Source organism: Coniosporium apollinis, assembly GCF_000281105.1.
Source record: "Coniosporium apollinis CBS 100218 chromosome Unknown supercont1.67, whole genome shotgun sequence".
In the NCBI taxonomy this organism is placed as follows: Eukaryota; Fungi; Ascomycota; class Dothideomycetes; genus Coniosporium; species Coniosporium apollinis.
Genome location: NW_006913329.1, coordinates 1 through 20,856, shown reverse-complemented (window position 1 = coordinate 20,856; position 20,856 = coordinate 1). Strand labels below are relative to the sequence as shown.

The 20,856-nt window shown below is 43.2% G+C and overlaps 3 protein-coding genes across 3 annotated transcripts; 1 reads left to right on the top strand and 2 right to left on the bottom strand.

The window, feature by feature from the left end:
- Positions 1 to 8,709: 8,709 nt before the first annotated feature.
- On the bottom strand, positions 8,710 to 9,340 carry W97_08887 (uncharacterized protein; the record flags this gene model as incomplete). Its single annotated transcript, XM_007786754.1, has 2 exons — positions 8,710 to 9,018; positions 9,074 to 9,340. The coding sequence occupies 2 exons, from the start codon at positions 9,338 to 9,340 to the stop codon at positions 8,710 to 8,712; spliced, it is 576 nt and encodes a 191-aa protein (XP_007784944.1).
- A 1,806-nt stretch (positions 9,341 to 11,146) lies between these two features.
- On the bottom strand, positions 11,147 to 11,689 carry W97_08886 (uncharacterized protein; the record flags this gene model as incomplete). The annotated part of the gene is made up of 2 exons (XM_007786753.1): positions 11,147 to 11,551; positions 11,594 to 11,689. The coding sequence occupies 2 exons, from the start codon at positions 11,687 to 11,689 to the stop codon at positions 11,147 to 11,149; spliced, it is 501 nt and encodes a 166-aa protein (XP_007784943.1).
- Positions 11,690 to 12,265: 576 nt separating this feature from the next.
- Positions 12,266 to 16,693, top strand: W97_08885 (uncharacterized protein; the record flags this gene model as incomplete). The annotated part of the gene is made up of 1 exon (XM_007786752.1): positions 12,266 to 16,693. The coding sequence occupies one exon, from the start codon at positions 12,266 to 12,268 to the stop codon at positions 16,691 to 16,693; it is 4,428 nt and encodes a 1,475-aa protein (XP_007784942.1).
- Between the last annotated feature and the right edge of the window lie 4,163 nt (positions 16,694 to 20,856).

Here is a 20,856-nt window from a genome sequence, read left to right as displayed (position 1 = left end):
CTTATTGCTTACTCTATAGAATCTCTACTTACTTAGAATTCCGCTAAACTTTCTACTTAAGTTCTTTAGTAGAGATTGTATATATCTTAATACTATCTTTTAGTATCTCTTAGCTTACTTAGACTAATTTTCCCTTAGAAAAGTCTAATATCTTATATATCTAGTTAATCTTAGAATTTATATCTTTAAGCTATAGTAACTCTAGTATTAGGAAAAAGTTTAGACGCTTATAAAATTAGCTTTAGTCTAAGATATCTAAGGCACTTAGAGCGCTCCGATCGATCGGGGTAGGTATAAATTACTTAGTAAGCAAAAAAAACATAAATTACGTAAAAAAGTCCTGGAGTTCCCTTTCTCGCTTAACTTTTACCCCCCTGCAAAAATAGGTAATATATCTACGTTTTTAAAAGTTAAGTAGATAATAATTATTTTAATTAAAAGTATATTCCCTAAGCTAACTCTATTATATACTCGCTCTATTCTACTAGTTAAATTAGACTTAAAGCTTTTTCTAATTTTTTTAGTACTAACTAAGTAAGATTTAGTATACTAAGCTTATTCTATAAGTACTCTAAGCGCTCTAAGTATTTTAATACGCTTGCAAGTAACTTATAATTAGATAGAGTTACTTAAAGATTCTAAGTACTCTAAGCATACTCTAAGTGCTTTAAGTAGCTCTAAGTCTCTAAAAATTTTTTCTAATAAGAGCTATATTATATATTCCTATTACTATAATATTAAGCTATATATTTTATATATAAGGTCTAATCTTTAACTTAACTATTTTAGTCTTCTAGTCTATTAATCTCTAATTATAGTCTAAAGATTAGGTATTTACTATAGTAGTATAGAAGGTTTATTATATAGAAGTTAGTATAAATAAAGCGTATAGAGCCTTAAGGTTCTTTAGATAATTAACTACTAGTTATATTATAGTGTAAAGTAGTACTATACTTATTCTCTAAACCACGTAGTCTTATTAATCTATTACTATAATACTATTACTATCTTAATAGTTCTATCTTAATTCCTTATCTCTATAGATATATATAATCTACTTATCTAAGTCTATACTTAAACCACTTACCTAAAATACTACTACTATAATTTAGTAGATATTACACTTTATCTATATTTCTATTTATATATAGTATATAAACTCTAGTGCTATAAAGTTTACTATAGCTTCTAAATCTATAGTATCTTAGTCTATTCTAAGAGTTTTAGTATATTTTATTACTATAAGAATATGTTTTTAATAGTCTAATTCTATCACGGTTTAGACTTAGTATTTTTCGGTATTTGAATCTTTAGTTATTCTAGGGTCACGTGACTTAGTTACGTGATCTACTTATAGAGTTTTCTACCCATTTTCCTTTCTATACCTTCCAACCTCGTGTAACATCTTATATATTACTCTAGCAAATTAAGTTCTAGTATTAAGCCTTCCCATATCGTAATAATACGTTACACCTACTAATTACCTTTTATTATAGCTTAGCTACAGTCTACTATATTTCTTTCTAGCTCCACTAAAGCCTCTATATCCGCAGGTAATACCCCTAACACTCTATAAGCTCCTATAGCTATCGACTCACCTATAACTCTTACAGCTAAAGTTCTAAAAGACTCTAGCGCTTAGTACTAGTTCTTTATTAACCTCTTAAACTAGTTTAATAAAATGCGCACCTACTCCTATATATTTAAAGAATAGCTTAAGGATATTATATAGTAGCGCGATACGTTAGCTATATAATATAATACAGCTATTATCGTATATACTAAAGCGACTAAGCGAATCGCTTAACTTACCGCCTAAGCCGCCTAACTAAATACTACCTTAACTAAGAAGTTAGAGAAGCTTTCTAATCTAGAACTATTTTCTAGTTCTAACTATACTACTCTCCGCTCTTTCGTCGTAAATATCCATATAAAGCTTAGTATTAACGCTAACCAGTACCCTACCTAAACTACCTAAACCTTATATCTATATAGTTACCTAAAAGGCACTATATAGGCACTCTTTCTCCTATACGTTCTTACTAATAGTACACTTAAGTTCGGCTCTATTAAGAAGATAATTAAGCACCTTAAACTATTTTTTAGCAACCTAAACCCTAAAGTAACCGCGTAAGCTAAAATTACTAAGCTCTACTAAAAGAACCGCGATTTCATCTTATTTACCACTAAGTTCTAGCGCTACATTTATAATACTAGCTATAATAATAATAGAAAGAAGTCTACACTCTTTATAGGCCTATTAAATAAGATTTAGGCCGCTCTAGTAAGCTAAGATACTAAGAATATAAGCTACCTTAAGTACTTCTACTTATACTAACGCATTAATAGGCGCCTACATGCTACTACTAGTGCGGCTATAGGCTTATTATCCTTCTAGAAGCGCGCCTTTCTAACTATACTTCTAGCTGCTAGTATCCTCTATATAATAACTACTATAACTACTTTCTCGCTTACCTTCTATTCTAGATCTACTATACTATAGTCTACACTCGCAACCTATAGCTATAGTGACCCTATAGACCTTATAGTCGGACGCGTCTAACACGGTCTAATTATACCTAAAATAAAGTAGTAGCACTTTAATAATAATAAGTGCCTATACTATAGTAGTAATTATATAGTTCGTAACTACCTAAAGAAGCCTCACGCTACTATACACGCGATTAATTTCGGTTCTACTCCTAATACTCTAGACCCTACTACCCCGTCTAAAGACTTAGCTCGCTTAGAAAATAAGTAGTTCCTACTAGAAGTCACTTATAGGAACCTACACCTAAGATAGTTAAGATTTTCTTTTCCTTAATCTCCTAGTCTCCTTAGTAAGACTTTAATAAAGATAAACACCTTATAGTTAACTATACTTTAGTTACTAGTTCACGTAAATATAAGTCTACTACTCTTATTAACACTAAAGCTTCCGGTACTACTTTTATTAACTAATCTTACGCGTAAAACCTCAGCCTTTATCTTCTTCCTCTTAGTTCCCCTATTACCCTTAAAGTTATCGATAGGCGCCCTACCGCTACTAGTAATATTACCTACTTTATCTAAGTTAAGTTTCTAATAGAGTTATTTAAATAGACCCTTACCCTCTTTATTACTCGCCTTAGTTATTTCCTAGTTATTCTTAAATATCTATAGATACTAGCTCACTACACTACACTTAATACTAACTAACGACTATTAGTACTCCCTAGTAGGAACGCCGTCCCTTACACCTATCTAGACTCTATTATAGTACGCTAAAAGAGGGCTGAAGAGCCGCTTAATCTTAACCTACCTCTATAAAAGACCCTAGATATTTACGTAATTAGCGCGGCACCCTTTACCTGCCTAGTAAATACTAAGAAGATAGGCTATTAGCTCTTTATAATTACAATAAGAGATATTAAAAAGGCCCTCGCCTCTAAGAAAATCATAGATCTAGCTACTATCTTACCCCCTAAGTATCACGAATTCCTAGATATTTTTTTAAAATACCTTTTAAACTAGTTGCCTCCGCATCGCACCTATAACCACTATATCCGGCTATAGCTAGAAATAGAACCGCCCGCTAGGCCCCTATATAGAATGTCTTAGGAGGAGCTACTTATCCTAAAAAAGTACCTAGAAGACTACTTCGTGAAGGGCTTTATCCGCTCTAGTAATAGCCTTACGGCCTCCCCTATTCTTTTTATTTAGAAGCCTAGAGGGGGCCTCTATTTCTATATAGACTACTAGGGCCTTAATATGATTATAGTTAAGAATAAGTACTCTATCCCGCTTATCTAGAAAACTCTCGCGCGCTTCTTATTAGCTAAGTACTTTACTAAGCTCGATATTATCGCGGCTTTTAATAAGCTTCATATTATAAAGGGTGATAAATAGCTTATAGCCTTCTAAACCCGCTATAGTCTCTATAAATACTTAGTAATACCCTTTAGATTATCTAACACGCCCTCGTCCTTCTAGTACTATATTAATAATATTCTATAGAAATACTTAGACTAGTTCTATACCACTTATATTAATAATATTCTAATCTATAGTAATACCTTAAGCGAATACTAGAACCACATCTATAAGGTACTCACCTACCTATAAGAGGCAGGCCTATAGGTTAATATTAAGAAGTGCGAATTCTATATCTAGGAAGTTAAGTATCTCGGTTTAATTACCTTAATAGAAGGTATTAAAATAGACCTAGTAAAAGTCTCTACTATATAAGAATAGGCCTAGCTAAAGAATCTAAAGGATATTTAAGGCTTTCTTAGCTTCGCGAACTTCTACTATCGTTTTATCTAGAACTTCTCTAAGATTATCTTACCACTCACTAGTCTTACTTATAAGGGCTAGGCCTTTCTATAGTCTCTAGACTGCGAGCTCGCCTTTTAGGAATTAAAGCACGCCTTTATTACTACGCTAATTCTTTAGCACTTCGACTAGACTAAGTCTATAACTATAGAAACGGACGCTTCTAACTATATTATAGCTAGTATACTCTACTAACTAAATACAGAAGGCCGACTCCGTCCTATAGCTTACTTCTCGACGAAAATATCTATTACTAAGTGTAACTATAAGATCTATAATAAAGAACTACTAGCTATTATTAAAGCCTTTAAGGCCTAGCGTCTAGAACTAGAAGAAATAGGAGAGCTAGTTAATATTATTACGAACTATAAGAACCTTAAGTACTTTATATTTATAAAGTCCCTTAACTATCGCTAAGTCCGCTAGAGCGAGTTTTTATTCTATTTTAACTTTAAGATTACCTACTAAAAGGGTAGCCTAAATATAATAGCTAATGCCTTAACTCGTTAGTCTAGAGACCTTCCTACTAAAGAGGGGAGTAATCCTTAAAAAAACTAGTTCTAAATAGTACTAAAGTAGTATAACCTCGATTCTTAGCTAGAGCGCGCTCCTTTAGCTACTAGTAAGATTCATTTAGCTTCTACTAGATTCTCTACCACCCCCACTAACCCTCCGCAAGACACTAAAGACGAAAAAGACCTACTAGTAATCTAGCTAGACACGATTAAAGTACTAGACGAAATTCCTAAAACTATACTAGACTAGAATATAAACTCCGCCTATATGTTAAATAAGTAAGCTTAGAAGATCTTAACCTGCCTATAATAAGGTACCTACACGCTTAAAGGCTTTCTACTATCTAAAGTCCGCGAAGAGAATAACTGAATTATCTACTAAAATTACTAATTCCTACTAGACTCTTACTAGGTTAGAATACGCGCCCTATATAAGGCGCACTTACCCCTAGCTATTAGATATTCCGAGAGGGTAAAGACGTTTAATATCCTAGCACGCTTCTACTAGTAGCCTAGAATAATGTAAGACGTCTACTAGTTTATCTATAACTATTCTACCTACACCCGCATAAAGGTCTTATAGGACCGCTACTATAGCTTATTAAAACCCCTACTTATACTAGATCGGCGCTAGTCTAATATCTCCCTCGACTTTATTATTTAACTCCCTAAGAGTAAGAACTACTAAGGAAACTTATATAAGAATATCCTTATAGTCGTGGATTGCCTCTCTAAGATATAGCACTTTATTTCTTATAGTAAGATAGATGCGCTAACTACCGCGGCGCTCTTCTTTTATTATATTTAGAAGCACTATAGTATTCCTAGGTCTATCGTCTTTAATTAAGGGAGCTAATTTATTAGCTAGTTCTAGAAGGAACTATACCTCTAGCTAGGCATCTAGCACGACCTCTCTATAGCCTATTACCCTAAAACCAATAGCTAGACTAAGAACGCTAATATAGTTCTAAAGTAATACCTACGTGTGTATGTAGCGTTCCTATAGAACGACTAGGTGGACTAGCTACTATATATAGAGTTCGCGCATAATAACCACGTGTTAGAGACTATATAAATCTCACCGTTTCTCGCTAACTATAGTTAATACCCTCTCCTTAGCTTAAAGCCTTAAGTTCCTACTATAGATCTACCCGCTAAATTAGACCGTAAAGGAGCAGCCCGATTCTATAATAAGATAATAGTTATTACTTAGAAGCTAAAGGAATAGATGCGTCTAGCTTAAGCCACCTATAAGGACGCTACTAACCGCCGCTAAGCCCCTATACTAAAGTACTAAGTCGGTAATAGTATGTACCTAGATATATATAACTTATAGTTAGGCCGCCTACTCTAAAAGCTCTTAAATAAGTACTATAGCCCCTTCCGTATTACCGAGGTTATTAGTATATATAGCTACTACCTAGAGATTCCTTAGCTCTAGCGCTACTACCCTATATTCTATATCTCGCTAATTCGGCCCTCTACTAACAACCTACTACCAGGATAAGCTCTACTATCTCTCTTCCTCTAATTAGAAACCTCCGTAGAAGACGTATAGGGCGTAAACTAGGTTCTTAACTCCTAAAACTATTACAGTCATTTTAAGGTACTTATAGACTAGATCGGCTCGGACGAAGACTTCTAAAACTCCTTATACTATATACTAATAGCCCCTATAGAAGTTAATTATTTTTTCGCACACTACCTAAATAAGCCCGGCCGAGCTTATTAGTTGGAACTTAAGGCCTATAGCCGCTCCTTATCCCCTATAGATTTAAGTGAGGATACTAATACTAAATTAGAATACAATCCCGACTTAGACGCCTTATAGGAACTCGGCCCTTAAGGGGGAGCTACTATTATAGTTTAGACTTAGTGTTCTTTGGCGTTTAGATCTTTAGTTATTCTAGAGTCATGTAACTTAGTCACGTGATCCACTTATAGAGTTTTTTGCCTATTTTCCTTCCTGCACCTTCTAATCTCGTGTAATATCTTGTATATTACTCCAGCAAATTAAGTTCTAGTATTAAGCCTTCCTGCATCGTGACAAATTCTACTATCTAGATGCTTTATATCTATTTAAAAGTCTTTTAGTAGATACTTCTATAAACTTTCTAGCTAGAAGACTTTCTAGTTTTTTAAACTAGAGACTATAACACTTTTATTTCTAGTATAGATTTCTGTTCTATTATATTTAAATTTACTAGAGTTAACTTAGTATTCTAGATTTACTTCTAGATTTCTAGTAGTAAATTCTTATCATAATACTATAACTTTCTATTAAAGTTTGTAAATAACATACTCTTCTTTAGAAGTTATATATTCTCTATCTCTTATAAATCTTATGTTTATTAGTAGATATTCTTATATTATATTATAGTATCTATATTCTAGTTAGAGTATATTATTTAGTATCTAGTTAAACTATCTAATATATTTAGTAGCTATAACTAGTTATTCTAAAATAAGGTTATAGACTTTTTTATATAGTTTACTAAAGCTTATAGCGGACTTCTACGATACTTTATATATAGTAAGTTAGATTTTAACTTTTTTAAGATTCTTCTTAAACTCTAGTTATTCTTATTAGGTTTCTATAAATTTATTATTATAGTTACATTTAGTATTATCTAATACATATAATTTAATAAGAAAAAATTAATTAATTAAGGGTAAAGCCTAACTAGCTATATACTTATATACTTAATAGTTAGCTTTTACTAGTAACTATTAATACAATCTATAATAGTATTAACTATAATATTTATATATATTTTAATATACCTAATTCTATACTTTAGATGGATATCTACTAGTAATAGAATCTTTTAGTAGTATCTTTATCTCTAGTTCTTTATTTAGAGCTAGCTTAGAGACTCTAAAGTCCTTAGACTCTATTTTTAAATAATTTTTAAATAGAAATTCCTATATTTAGGCTCTAGTTCTTAGTTCTTAATAGGTGTTATTAGAATCTTAGCTGTTATTTTTTAGAATTCTACTAGTTACTATTTTTATCTACTAGCTATACTTAGTCCTATTTCCTAAATAGTAAGATATTAAACTATCTTTTAAGAGTATAGTTTATATTTTATAACCTATAATACTTTATTTATAGAGGTAATAGATACTATCTAGAACCTTATTTATTACTTAGATATATTTAACACTTATTATTATAGTATATAGTTTAAATAATTTTAGTTTATTAGATTTATTATCGCGAATTAGATTATTTTCTATATAAAAATTATAATCCACGCTAAGAAAAACATAGTACTTTTTTATTTTTTATTATTAAATAGAATATAATTATATAATATATAATTTCACGTATAGTTTTTACTTTTAGAAATCTATCTAATTATATTCTAAACTTATTTAGTACTACTCTAGCTACTAAACCTAAATCTAAATATTTCTATATAATTTATAAGCTTCTTCTAGGCTAGATATAAATATTTTAGTCTTAATACTCTAAATAGTCACTTTTATAGAACTACTTACTACTATAGATTAGAGGTTTATAATTAATAGTAAGTCTAGTTCTCTAGTAGACTATGGAATACCCTTACTTATAGCTTAAAATAGAGTGGAAATCCTATAAACCTTAACGATACCGTAGAAATCTATAATTAATAGATAATAGCACTAATCTACTTAGATTAAGAGTAATAGACACGAGATCTAGAAGAGCCTTCTATCTAGCTATACTATAGGCGTGTTACCTAAAATCAGAACACAAGCACTACTAGTAGTTATTTAACTCGTGTCAAATGCTAGACTACTAAAGTTGTAGTATTATAATCAAGTGCCTCGCTATATACATTTCCATGTGCTAGAAACATCCAACCGACGCCCCTTTCTCGAACTTCCGAACACTTTACGCGTCTAGGACATTAACATGGAATTGTCCTCCCTGGTTACCTTGTGGGTCAAATTCACAGACGAGGAAATAGTCACCATTCGGAGTTGCACACTGGTTTGGAGACCAGGAGCAGCCGATCTTCTTGGTACTCTTCCAAACCAACTGTGTGAAATGATATGCCGGGGCGGGGTTGTTGACGTCGTAGTACCTCACTTCCCCGTACCACCAGTCAATTCCCTTTTTAAGCCGAAGGTTGAAATCGGGAACCCTGGTCTTGGGGATGAGGTAGAAGCTGTAGATGTTCTCGCCATATCGATTGTTTGGCTATAGATGTTATTAGTGGAAAGTCCGTGGCGTTGCAGGGAAAAGGCCAATTTACAGTATGTACTGCGCTACATCTGGTAGCGGCTGTCTTCGCCGTTTGGGCGAGGCCCGCATCCCAGGTTACTGGGGGCGCAGAGTGCAAGTTGCGGTAGACATTGACTCGCGACAAGATTGTGCTAATGAAGGTCGGATCCGTCGGGGCCGGCGGGACGGCTCTCTTCTCAAGAGAGCGTGTGTCTTCATTGATGATAGGGTTTGCCAAGGTGGCAGATACCCAGAGAAGGAAGAAAAGGACGTGACAAGCAGCGCTGGAGCCACGCATGATAAACGTAGTGCTTTGGTGAAATTGTTGCAAGAAATGTAGATTCGAGAGAGGAAAACCTTGACGTGGAAGATAGGAAGAGAGAAAGGAGGAAAGTAACCAAATATAAGTATGCTGTTGAATCATGATTTGAAGGTAGTCCGTCAAACATTTCTTCCTGAACAGCCATCCAGCCTGGTCTGCCTTACAAGAATAAACTCGCCAATGAGGGTAGCTGAGCCTCGGGATGCCCTTGATACGAAAGGTTTCTCGTATTTGTGTTTATTGAACGATCAAGCAAACGAGGGAGAATCTCAGGACGAAATGAGCTGAAATGCTAGGCTGAATGTTTAGCGCCGTTCCATCTTGCGGTCGCCGTGCCCGCCGAAACCCGAGCTCGTTCAGCGTCAGCTTGGACAGCATCCCGAGACTTCCTCCTGCCAGATCCTCCTTGATTTGCCGATCTTTCCGAAAGCCTCACGACGCTCTCTCGATTGTGAGCAGTTTTGTTCTGATGATCGCTCCGACCGGTGAGTGCGGCGGAGCGCAAGGGTGAATTTATGGATCAGCAGAGCGAGCGTTGGTTGGTTGGCAGGGAAGGATCTGAAAGCACAAATCCTTGCAGGGCGGCTGGGCACCTGCTGCATGCGGCGACCGTGTCATCTTCAGCGGCCTGCCACAGAATGCGCTATGGCTTCGGTTGTGCCCTTTACATGCCGACAGTCTTACTGCTACCATCAATAATATAAAGTTTCTACTTACTTCTAAATTTATTATAACTATAAAAATCTTATTATTTATAGCTATAATAGTTATAAAAGCTAGTGTATTTATTTTTTAGACTTTAATTCAATTTAGCTTCTAGTAATTATCTATCTTATATAAGTTATTTAGTTTTTTAGCTATATTTTATGCATTCTTTTCTAATACTATAAAGCTTTCTATTATTATTGTCTCTCTTTAGTAATCTTAGATAAACTTTAGATAATTTAGCTATTCTTTGAAATTCCTTTATCTCTCAATATTATTATTCGATAATTATAATATACTTTCTTATTTCTACGCTTACTAAGTGTTCTTTAGAAACTATATACTCTTAAGAGATAAATATACTCTTAAGTAGTAGTTACTTCTAAATAATAGGTTTAAAATCTTAATCTACTAGTATTTATTAGTATTTTTATAATATATACTAAACTTTTATAAGTGTTAATTTAAACTTCTAGAAATAGAATTATTATTTTCTAGCTATTATAAGAAAAAGCTAGTTTTGTATAGTCAATGATTAAGGGTATAGCAAGACGTGCGCTGGTTGTTTTTGCACACTTCAAAGTTTGGACTGCCGCCTCGATCAAGGCAAACAGACTGGGCAAGGCTGGGCAAGGGGGCTTGGAGTAGAGCTGGCGGCGGATACCGTTGCAAAAAAGGCCGAAGACGCGAAGAAGGCAGAGCTGGAAGTGGACCGCAAGAGGGAGGTCACTGTCAGGTTCTGACCGAGTGGGAAGGTCCGAATGGTTGTGAGTGCACAACAGGGGAGACGAGAACTAGACTACAGGAAGGAGGCCACCGTCGAGGCTCACTCCAAACAGGCCGAGGAACGGACAGAGGAGCAGCGGCAGCTGGAATAAGCAAAGCGGAGGGCGGCCGAGGGAGAGAAGAGAATTATGTAGCAGGGAAGCTGAAGAGGCGGCATGGATGTGCAGGTGTGCAGGTGTTGAGGTTGAAAGAGCCACGGCGGAGGCGAGGAGTCACATCAAATGCTCTGCCCGGGGGGGGGGGGCTCTCAGGAATTTGCCCAGGTGCCGAGTGTCATGGCATGAAGCTTCCCTACCCTTCGAGATCCCCAAACGTAGCCTTATTGTCTTTAACCGCGCCGTAGATATTGAAAGTCACCACGTCTTTCCTGTTTGGGGTAACGCTCTCCGGCACACCCTCAACTTCAACTACATACCCCAATCTCCCAATCCGTTTCCGACTATGCGCCTCCTCCACCGCCCTCGACGGCTGAAACTCTTTCCGCCATTTCAGCGTCGCGACCAACTGCTCTCTTGCTCTTATGAGATCATTGGCGTTCGCGCGGAGGAATATCTGCATGAGTTTGGTGTAAAAAGGCGTGTCTGGCCGCAACTGTATCCCATAAACTTCATCATAGCCCGCCTCTTGAAGAATCTCGGGCAGCTGCGCTGCGAACTTGGAAAAGGGGCGGTCGGGAGGAAGGGCGGGCCATGTGGGCTCGGTGGTTGAGGGTTAGGATGAGCTGGGCGCTGCGGCTACGGCGGGGTGGTTAGCATTGGATGTGGGAGGTTCTGGTGCAGTGGAAGCGGCGGATGTGGGTGTTCGCGAGGCGAGTGTTGCTGGCTGGGCGTCCATCTTGCCCGGTGGAGCGGTCGTGCTGATGGTGGGCTGTGTGGTCTGAGATTGCGCTGATGATCTGATAACGACCGATGGAGGTGGTTGCTCGCGCTTTCACGTGCAAAGTTCCCTTAAACGTACGTTACTGCCCCTGATCATGCACGGCGGCCTAGCTCCGTAATCATCACCCTAAATCCTAGAGAATCTCACGAGTAGGCTAGCAGGACCAACAAGATTTCCAATTGGCTGTACAGGTTTGCTTGTTGCTGTTTAGGGTTCAGCACAATCAAGGTGCTGAGTGGCGCTCAGATGAAACTTACGGCCCCCACAGCACTTTCAGCTGTTGATCTCCAAACATTGCTGTCTGCACGATGCTTACGGAACTAATAAATTGTGCACCTTACATCCCACTGGTGCTCGCTTTTGCCCCATCCACCTTTTCGGCCGTGTTCTTTATCAAATTCGCCGTCTGCTTCCGAGAGGATTTCCCCCAAAGTGCATGTTCCTCCGGCATACAGTTACCGAGACATACGCGTCGTACTTCTTTGGTACAGAGACGACTGTTCAGTGCTTCAAGGCATTTGATCTTTTGCCATGTTTGATCCTACTTCCACTCAGTTTGCCGAAGTCTGGCAAAACGCCGCAAAACGTTACGAAGAAATCTCCGGGAAGAAGCTCGCGGATCTGGATCTCAAAAGGCTCCAAAATGTGGACGACCTCGAACGAAGCATTGACGAAAAAAGCAAAAAGATCGTCGAATTCCGCGAAAAACGAGGCACGCTTTTCAAAGTCATGCGGAATGCGATGTTGCCGGTCCAGTTGGTAGGGAATCTCGCCGCCGGAGGTGCGAGCATGGCGTTCCCTCCCAGCTCCTTGGTGTTTGGCGCGGTGTCCTATCTGATTGGCGCAGCGAAGGACGTCTCGAGCGCCTATGATGCGATTCAGGACCTGATGGGCACGCTGCAGGATTTCACCGTGCGGCTCAAGGTCTACAATCGCGAGAAGATATCTCCGGAGCTGCAGACGAAGCTCACCGAGGTGCTTGTCGCGCTGCTGGAGATTTTTGCGCTTTCCAGAAGAGCCATTAAGCGCGGCAGGCTGTTGAGCTTTGGTCGAAGCATCGTTCTTGGGCAGGATAAGGATATTGCGGGAGCAGTAGGCAAGCTTGCGAAACTTACCCGGAGTGAGGACCAGCTTGTGGGCGCGGAGACTCACACCGAGGTAAGAAAACAAGGTCGAACCCTGGATGGTGTCGCCACGACGGTGTCATCAACCCATGTAGCGGTGGAGCAGCAGGGAGCGGTAATCACCCAGATGAAGGTTGAGCAACGGGAGATGCACGAGGAAGTCATTGAGGTGGTACGGAGAGGACTTGGTGACATGGCTCTGGCCACCAACAAGTCACACGCCCTTCTTCAAGACGAAAAGGAGAAGACACGTCACGACAAGATCAAGCAGGTTCTCCAACCCTCTGTCAACCCGCAGGATGTCTTCGACAAGATCATGAAGGAACGTGTCCCGGGAACTGGAGACTGGATCCGTGGAGAGGACCTCTTCAAGTCTTGGGTGGACACAAATATTCCTGTGCTGTGGGTGTCCGGTATTCCAGGCGCCGGCAAATCTTTCTTGTCGTCGAATATGATATCCTTCCTCAAAGAACAATATCCACAAGGAGTCCAAGACGCAGCTCATATCTCCGTTGGCTACTTCTTCTTCAAAGACAACAACCCGGAGATGCGGTCTTTTCACCAAGCATTGCGAGACCTAGCCTTTCAGATCTCCCAGAATGACCCCGTCTACGCAAAACACTTAGACACTGCGTTCGATTCGCCAGACGACATCAAGACCATCGAGAGTGCGTGGCGGAAGCTGTTTCTGGAATTCTTCATTGAGAACGATAACGTCGATAGTACTGTGTACCTTGTCATTGACGGAGTCGACGAAGCCTACGACGCGGAGCGCGAAGCGTTCCTAACCTTGCTACAAGATCTGAAGCCCGATAATCCCGGCGCTTCCCGCATACAGCTAGTGATGGTTGGACGACCGCATCTGTCTGATGCCATCTCAGATGCGCTGGGGTCGGAAGTACCGACCATTCATGTTACCGGAGCAAAGAACTCGGAGGACATCGTCAGCTACATCCAAAGTAGCATACGAAAATCCAGGGTGCTGAAGAGAGTATCGAAGAGACTTCAGGAAGACGTAGTTGAGACGCTCTCGTCTCAAGCTAATGGGATGTTCCTGTGGGTTGACTTGATGGTCCGCGAGCTCAACACCAAAAGTCGTGAACCGGCGATTCGAGACGCTCTCAAGAGAGCTCCCAGGGGGCTTGCGGAGATGCTGCGACATGTCCTTGAAGGGTTTTCAGAGTCGTTGCCCGAAGAAGATGCGGAAGACCTCAACGAGCTGCTGACTTGGGTCACTTGTGCCAAACGGCCGCTCAGGCTCGGCGAACTGGATACGATCCTCAGGTGCAAGTCCCCAACCGGGGACGGCGTAATCTACCTGGAAGGGAAATTGCGGAAGCAGTACGCTTCATTTTTCGTCTTGAATCGGGAAGATGGGCTCTCCACTGCGGATTTGCAGAACTTGCAGCAAGGTGCACCGGGGTACGGTGACGATGCACTGGATGGGGATGAGGAAGAACCTGGCTTCGAAGACCTGGAGTCTGACTTTGACTCAAACTTATATACCACGGAGGTCACCTTTTGCCATGCGGCCATTAGCGACTTCTTCCGAGACCAGAACCAAGGCAAGGTCCAATCCAGCCATGGACCGGCCGTAGGAGTGGACATCACTGCTGCCAATTCGTACACTTTGAGAACTCTTCTAATGTTTCTGACTGAAGAAGATTTCGAAAAGAACGTGCAGGAGGGCGTTTCTATCAGGAACTATGCTAAACGCAATTGGCTAGAACATTTACGGGACACCGAGGCCTCAAAAGCAAGCGCCGACGACAAGAAATTGCTTGGCTCATTGCTAGTAAGAGTCTGCCGTGAAGCGGCCGCAGTAGAAAGATGGGGAAGCGCCAGAGGTTACACTTTTTGGGTCGACGAGAACATCCTGCTCGTCAGGAAGTGGCTTGAAGACAAGGAAATCTTGGAGTCTCTACCCCCAAGCGATCGGGAGTGGGTGCGGTCGACCTCAGATAAGCCGGCCTCCACTTTCGTAGAATTGGCCAGGCTGTGCGCGAGGCAGTGGTTGCAAGATGTATACTATTCGCCCAAGGCTTGCTTCTGGCTCGTTTTTGGATACCTTCAGTACATGATTGGTACCCCCCTTGGTGATATGTCAACAACAGGCGTTGAGGGTCCGCATGTGATCGAGGAGACTGCGGAGTGGGCCGGTTTTGAGAAGACCGCTCTCTGGCACAGGCGGCTTGCGATGGTTCTTAGGGATCAATCGTTCTTTCACGCGGCGACAATCCACTTCGAGAAGGCACTTGAATTCGATCCGGAGATGTGGCGCACCAGGGGTGGTATAGCGCTCATCCACCAGTACCGCCACGAGCACGAAAAGGCGTTACAACTGTATCAGGAGAACGTGCAACTGATGAGGAAAAAGCTGGAACTGGACCCATCTTTACTACACAGCATCAAGCCGATACTCGCGGACAACCTGAAGAGCATTGGCAGTTGCTACGACAGCCTTGGGAAACGCGACCAAGCTTACCAGACGTATCGCGAGGCGTGGAACACCAACACGAATGTGGGGCTCTATGGTGCTGTCGACGAATGCTTCAGGTATCTGCATGACAAAGAGCGATATCAAGATGTTATGGATCTCATCAAAGAACTAGACGCAAAGGAAATCCCCGGCGTGGACTATCATCACTTGGCAAACTACATGGAGGTCAATCACGAGGACGACTACCACATAATCTTCCACGCTAGCCGCCACGCCGCCCGCGACACAGGAGAGCTGCAATACCTCGTCGACACCGTGCGAGACGTCATCAACTCTCGCCGCAAAGAGCGACGCTCTACCAGTGCGGCCATGCTCGAGCTGTTTCTCGCCGACATATACTACCTCGAACGGATCAATCCCGAGCGGGCCGTCCGTATCTGGGAGCACATTGTCGGCATGGTCTCTACCCCCAAAGCCGAGACGGTCATGGCTGACGCGCGAAGAAAAGCTGCGTCGATGCTCGCAAGGCACCATTTTGCTCAGGCTATGGAGACCAAGGGCACATCAGAGTGCAACCAGCACGTCCGGCGCCTCGAGCGGCTCGGCAAGTCCAGAAGTCGGGCCGGAGAAACGATCAACGTTAGCGAACCTAGTATCATACTTGGTCTGTGGTACCGTCTCAACGGTCAGGCGGAGGAGTCGAAGGCTTGCTTCAAGGCGCATATCAAGCAGTCACTACAGCTCTTATCAGATGACGACCCGAGTAATGATGAGGATGCTTATTATACTCTTGCGGAAGTACTACTGTTTGCGGGAGATGATGAGGGTACTATTGGAATGTATCGGACAGCAGGTGCGGAGAAGGAGGAACCTCCTGCGGAGAAGGAGACTGGAGGAGAGGATACAAGAGCCGGTGCTCAAATTGGCGATGACAAGGCCGTCAACGGTGCAAACTCCGGAATAGAAACGGACTTCAAAGAGGCAGGTGGGGACAGAACCATAGAAGACGGCATTGCCAGCGAAGCAGAGGGCTCAGGCTCCGCAGGTTCCGAGGAAGACTCCGATGATGGCTGTGATGATGGCTCCAGCGATGACGATGGCGACTTCGCTCCATGGTCCTGTGATGGCGTCTGTTCTCGCGCGCAGAGCCTGAAGCGGACCGACACCTTCTGGCTGTGCCGCTACTGCTACAACGTCGTTTTCTGCCAGGACTGCCTCGCATTGGTTAGGGAGGATAGGCTGCCTACCTACCAGTGCAGTTCGCAGCACGAGTGGCTCCGGGTTCAGCCGACGGATAATACAATACCTATGGGGAAGGTGTACGTCGGGCAAGGCGACGAGCTGGTAGATCTGGAAGATTGGAAAAAGGGACTAAAGAGGACTTGGGGTGTCTAGGGGGTTTTCTCTGAACCGGTGCAATGACTTGAAGACACTGTAATGCATAATTTTGGGGCTCATATAGTGCACGGCCGGTAAGATACGTAATATGCAACTTCAATACTACATCAGTCCATCGCACGGCCGCCATCAACGCCCTTCAGCGCAGTACTGAGAGCACCTGCGATAGCATGTCCTCAGAGAGCATTGCCTCTTCCCGATCCACCAATCGAGCTCGCATCTGCTGGATCCGGGTAGAAGAAGGCAGCGACACTGGCGAGACCGGAGCTCGCGGTCTCGCTTAAGGAGGAAGCCGAGTCAACCTTAAGACCGCTCGAGCTCTCCGCGTTAGGCATCCAGGCCAAACCCGTGGTATGCTCAAGGAGATCAGCAGCGTAGATGAGATGCTCCGAGGTCTATCTTCTTCGGCATCTTCACTAACAAGGAGCGCTGCGCGGTCTTGGCGGCTATGGCAACCAAGTTCCGCGGCACTTCGTATACGTACTAGGCTGGTCATCCTTTTACGGCGGGCGAGTGCGGCATGCCGATGGAGAGGATGGCTCAAGCAAGGGAACGGAGAACAATGGCGCGTCCACCGCCGCTCCCGCAAAGAAGGTGAAAACGGCTCAAACCAAACCGAGCAACAAGGAATTAGAGACAGAGGTACCAGAAGGGCACCGCACTCGATCTAAGTCCAGGGCCACTGAAGCTGGACCGAGCAACCCCGCGACGGGTCCTACCAAGCAGACTCCAAAGTCGAAGAAAAGGCGACTACAAGGGATACTGGTGAGGAAGGATTCCCGGATGACTTCGCGCCGCGCCTCTACCAGCCCGGCGAGGCCGAACCAACCGCTCCGCCAGCGCCAGGGAAGGGCGAAAAGCCGCCCGCGACGGACTAGGCTACGCAAACCCTGTAAGATCTCGACAACTCGATCACGATCGAGCATATGCCGGTTAAGTTCACCCTGCTTAGATGCCGACACTCCTACCAGATCATCCGGGTAAAGAACCTCAATCTAATCGCGGCCGCTCACACCGCCAAAGGCTGGGCCGCCCCCTTGACGCAGAAACTCGAGCCACAGCCGCACGAACCGCTAGGCGCTGCAGCGAAAATCCTCCATACTAACGACGAGGAAGTTATCAGGGCAAGCTACCTAGTGTATCAGGAGTGCCAGTGTCTGTAGTGTAATGCTTAAGTCGGGAGTTGGAATCGCCCGGCTTTTGAGAGAGTGCGGCTCGGCTTTGGCCTGCTCTAGCAGTTGTTTTATCGTGGACTTTAGAGGGGGTAAGCACTGCGGATACGTACCTTGTCATCTGTCGCCGGTTCATTTGCATTATCGAACAGATCTTTGTAGTCCTCTTCGTCTGGTTGCAGCAGGGGCTTGGCTGGTGTGGTTTATGGCCGTGGTCCGTCACAAACGCGGACTCTGAAATGGCTGGAACGGGACCACTCGACATCATGTCTAGTGGCTCTTACTCAAGAGCTAACCCGACAGAGTTTCTGTGAGATGGGGGCAGGGCTGAGTGGCGCGGAAGCGGAGCAGCACCAGATGCGTCCTCTTGCAACCTCCCGCGGCATCGTTGACGGTCTTTGGCGTCTGGTGTGTGCCGGCCGGGTTTTCGCTAGAGTCACAGCCGCGTCACGGATATGGATCAGTCATCAAGCTCTACTATGGGTTATTGTCCCAGTCGTGTGCGGGGACTTGATGCTCGGTGGCAATAGCACAATGAGATTGCAGAACGAAACTCTAGCTCAGAGTGTAACAGCATACGATACTGTCATTAAGATCTCTATCGCCTTGCTGAACCTACCTGACATGAAGACGTGCCCGCCTGCGTTCGGTGTCGTCTGATGCCAGTTTCCATACAGATAACCATTTGCAGGCAGTCGGTTCCGCCCTTTGTTGGAGGCGCCGGTGATTTCACTCTTCGAGTCATCGAAGGTATCTACGACGCCTAAGGACTGGTCTTTGGGTGGGTAATCAGGGCTAATTCCACCATTTGTGGCCTATGGCGGTCGCTGGTCCTATACTGTCAGTATGTAAGGCATGCCATCCTAGGTTTCTCGGACTTCTGGTAGGAAGCCGCCCCATGAGGACTAAAAAACAAGCTCGAGTTGCAGCTTCGAACTCCGTTCTAGCAAAAGAACTTGCCAAGCGCGTGAGACGTTGGTCGAAATTCACACACATCGGAAAGGCAAAATTTTGGCGCAGTTCCGTGCGGATATGGGAAAGACATACAGTAGAACTTGCCTATAGGGATCCTCCGAATAACGATACCTTGTCATAATAATACTCTCGCTAATCCCACTTATTTTTAGTATAAAGATAACGATATCCTCGCTACTATAATTAATTATTACCTACTATTAATGTAAGCCACCTGTATACGCTCCGCGCTATCGCGTTTATTATATCTTATACGCCTAGTCTTTTAGTATACTATCAGGTGATCTTACTCTAGGCATTTCATTTCGTAGATCTTTAACTTTGGATCTGAACTCCCTTATATTACGTGGTGCTACTTCTGTTCTAGAAGAACTAGACGTCTCTAACCTCTATTCTCCCATCCTCTATCGAAGGTAGCCTGCCACATCTGATATGATTTTCTTCTTATGCGGCGCTTGACCCATAGTGATACTACAGGTAGAACAAAAGGCCAAACTGGTAGCACCACAAATAAGACAAAAAGGGCCCAATCTTGGGACGTAACGTTTATAAAAGTTATTAAGGTGATAACAATAGCGATGTAACTGCCGAGCATAATGAAAAATTGGTACTCTCCCACTAGTATTGTCAGCACGCGACACGATTTCCAAGATAGTTGTTGTCGGTGAGGCCTCCGGACTAGTCTCCGAGGGGTTTCGTTGGGATCTGGACAGCGTTGTGTTAGAGGTATTGTAGCTGGTCTGCGATGGCGTTAGGAATATAAGAGCGGTCGCAGAGACTCACCACGATCGAGTATGAGCGAATATCCTGCCGGCCATCGTCTTCCAACAAGAGACGGCCAGAGCTGGACGTCAGATGGTTGTGTACTTTCTCTTGCCATAGTGCCGTTCGAGAATGCCACGGGTAGCGTTGGCGGCGGTTTTGCAGCCCTTGTGGCACGCAATGGACAATCGTAGCGGAGATGCATAGCAGCCCCTTCCGACCTTACCAACAAAAAACGTGCGCCTCTGGGTCGAGAGATCCTCCCTGTCTCATAAGATAGCTGACGGGACTCCAAAATCAGAAACATTACAAGCTGCGTGTTTTCGGGCATCTCGTCATTGTCGGGAGGGAAAACCTCGATCCACAAACAATCTTCATCTCCATCGTCTAGCCCCGTTTCAATCCGAGACAACTGCTGGTTGCCAGCCGATGTCTGGGAGTGCGAGAGTGATACGAGACGAAATTTGTTTAGTCGCAGACAGCCAGCTTTCAGCCGGAAAATTTCAAGCTGCTCATTCCTTAGCACAAACGGTGTGCCCTGCATATCCTGTCATCCCTCCGCTCCAATCCGAAAACCGCGCTCTGTCCTCTCCAGGGTAGAGCTTCCACGGAGATAGTCGCCTGTCGGAAGAACAGGTATCCAGCGATCCGGATGATCTTGACCGCCTCGAAGCTTGGGACCCGACACGAATAGTAAGTCAACCGGAAGCAGCTCGTGACTGTATAGTATGGTCTTCATACGTTCACCTCTGTCCTCCAGAGTCATGACCTCGCCAGCACTAAAATCCAACAGATTGGCGATGACGATGTGAAGGTCGTCCTGCTTTGTGGTTGAACGGTCGCGAAGACCGTTCCAAGTTCGAAGAAACTGATCAAGGCGAAGCCTCTGCTGAGGCCGGTCGACAGTCCCGCCATCGAGCGTCAAATCCTTCACGTCCAAGTGCATCGACGTTATGATCATCTTACTGAACTGTTCACAGATGTGTGAGGAAGCAAGAGCGGTCGCAGCGGCCACAGGACTACTTCCAGGATGGGATACACCCCCTAACTCAGCTTCACCGAGGTACAGGGCTGAGTTTGAATATTGGAATACGCAGTGTCTGGCTAAGACGCCTTCTTGAAGTGTCCACGCACGAGACATCCAATTACAGCACGATAGATACGCAAGGGCGCTAAGGTAATGCCCCTGCGAATAACCGGTCTGCGTGTGTTGGAGTTCGGAATCTAAGACGAGGACTTTCCGAGCGCCTG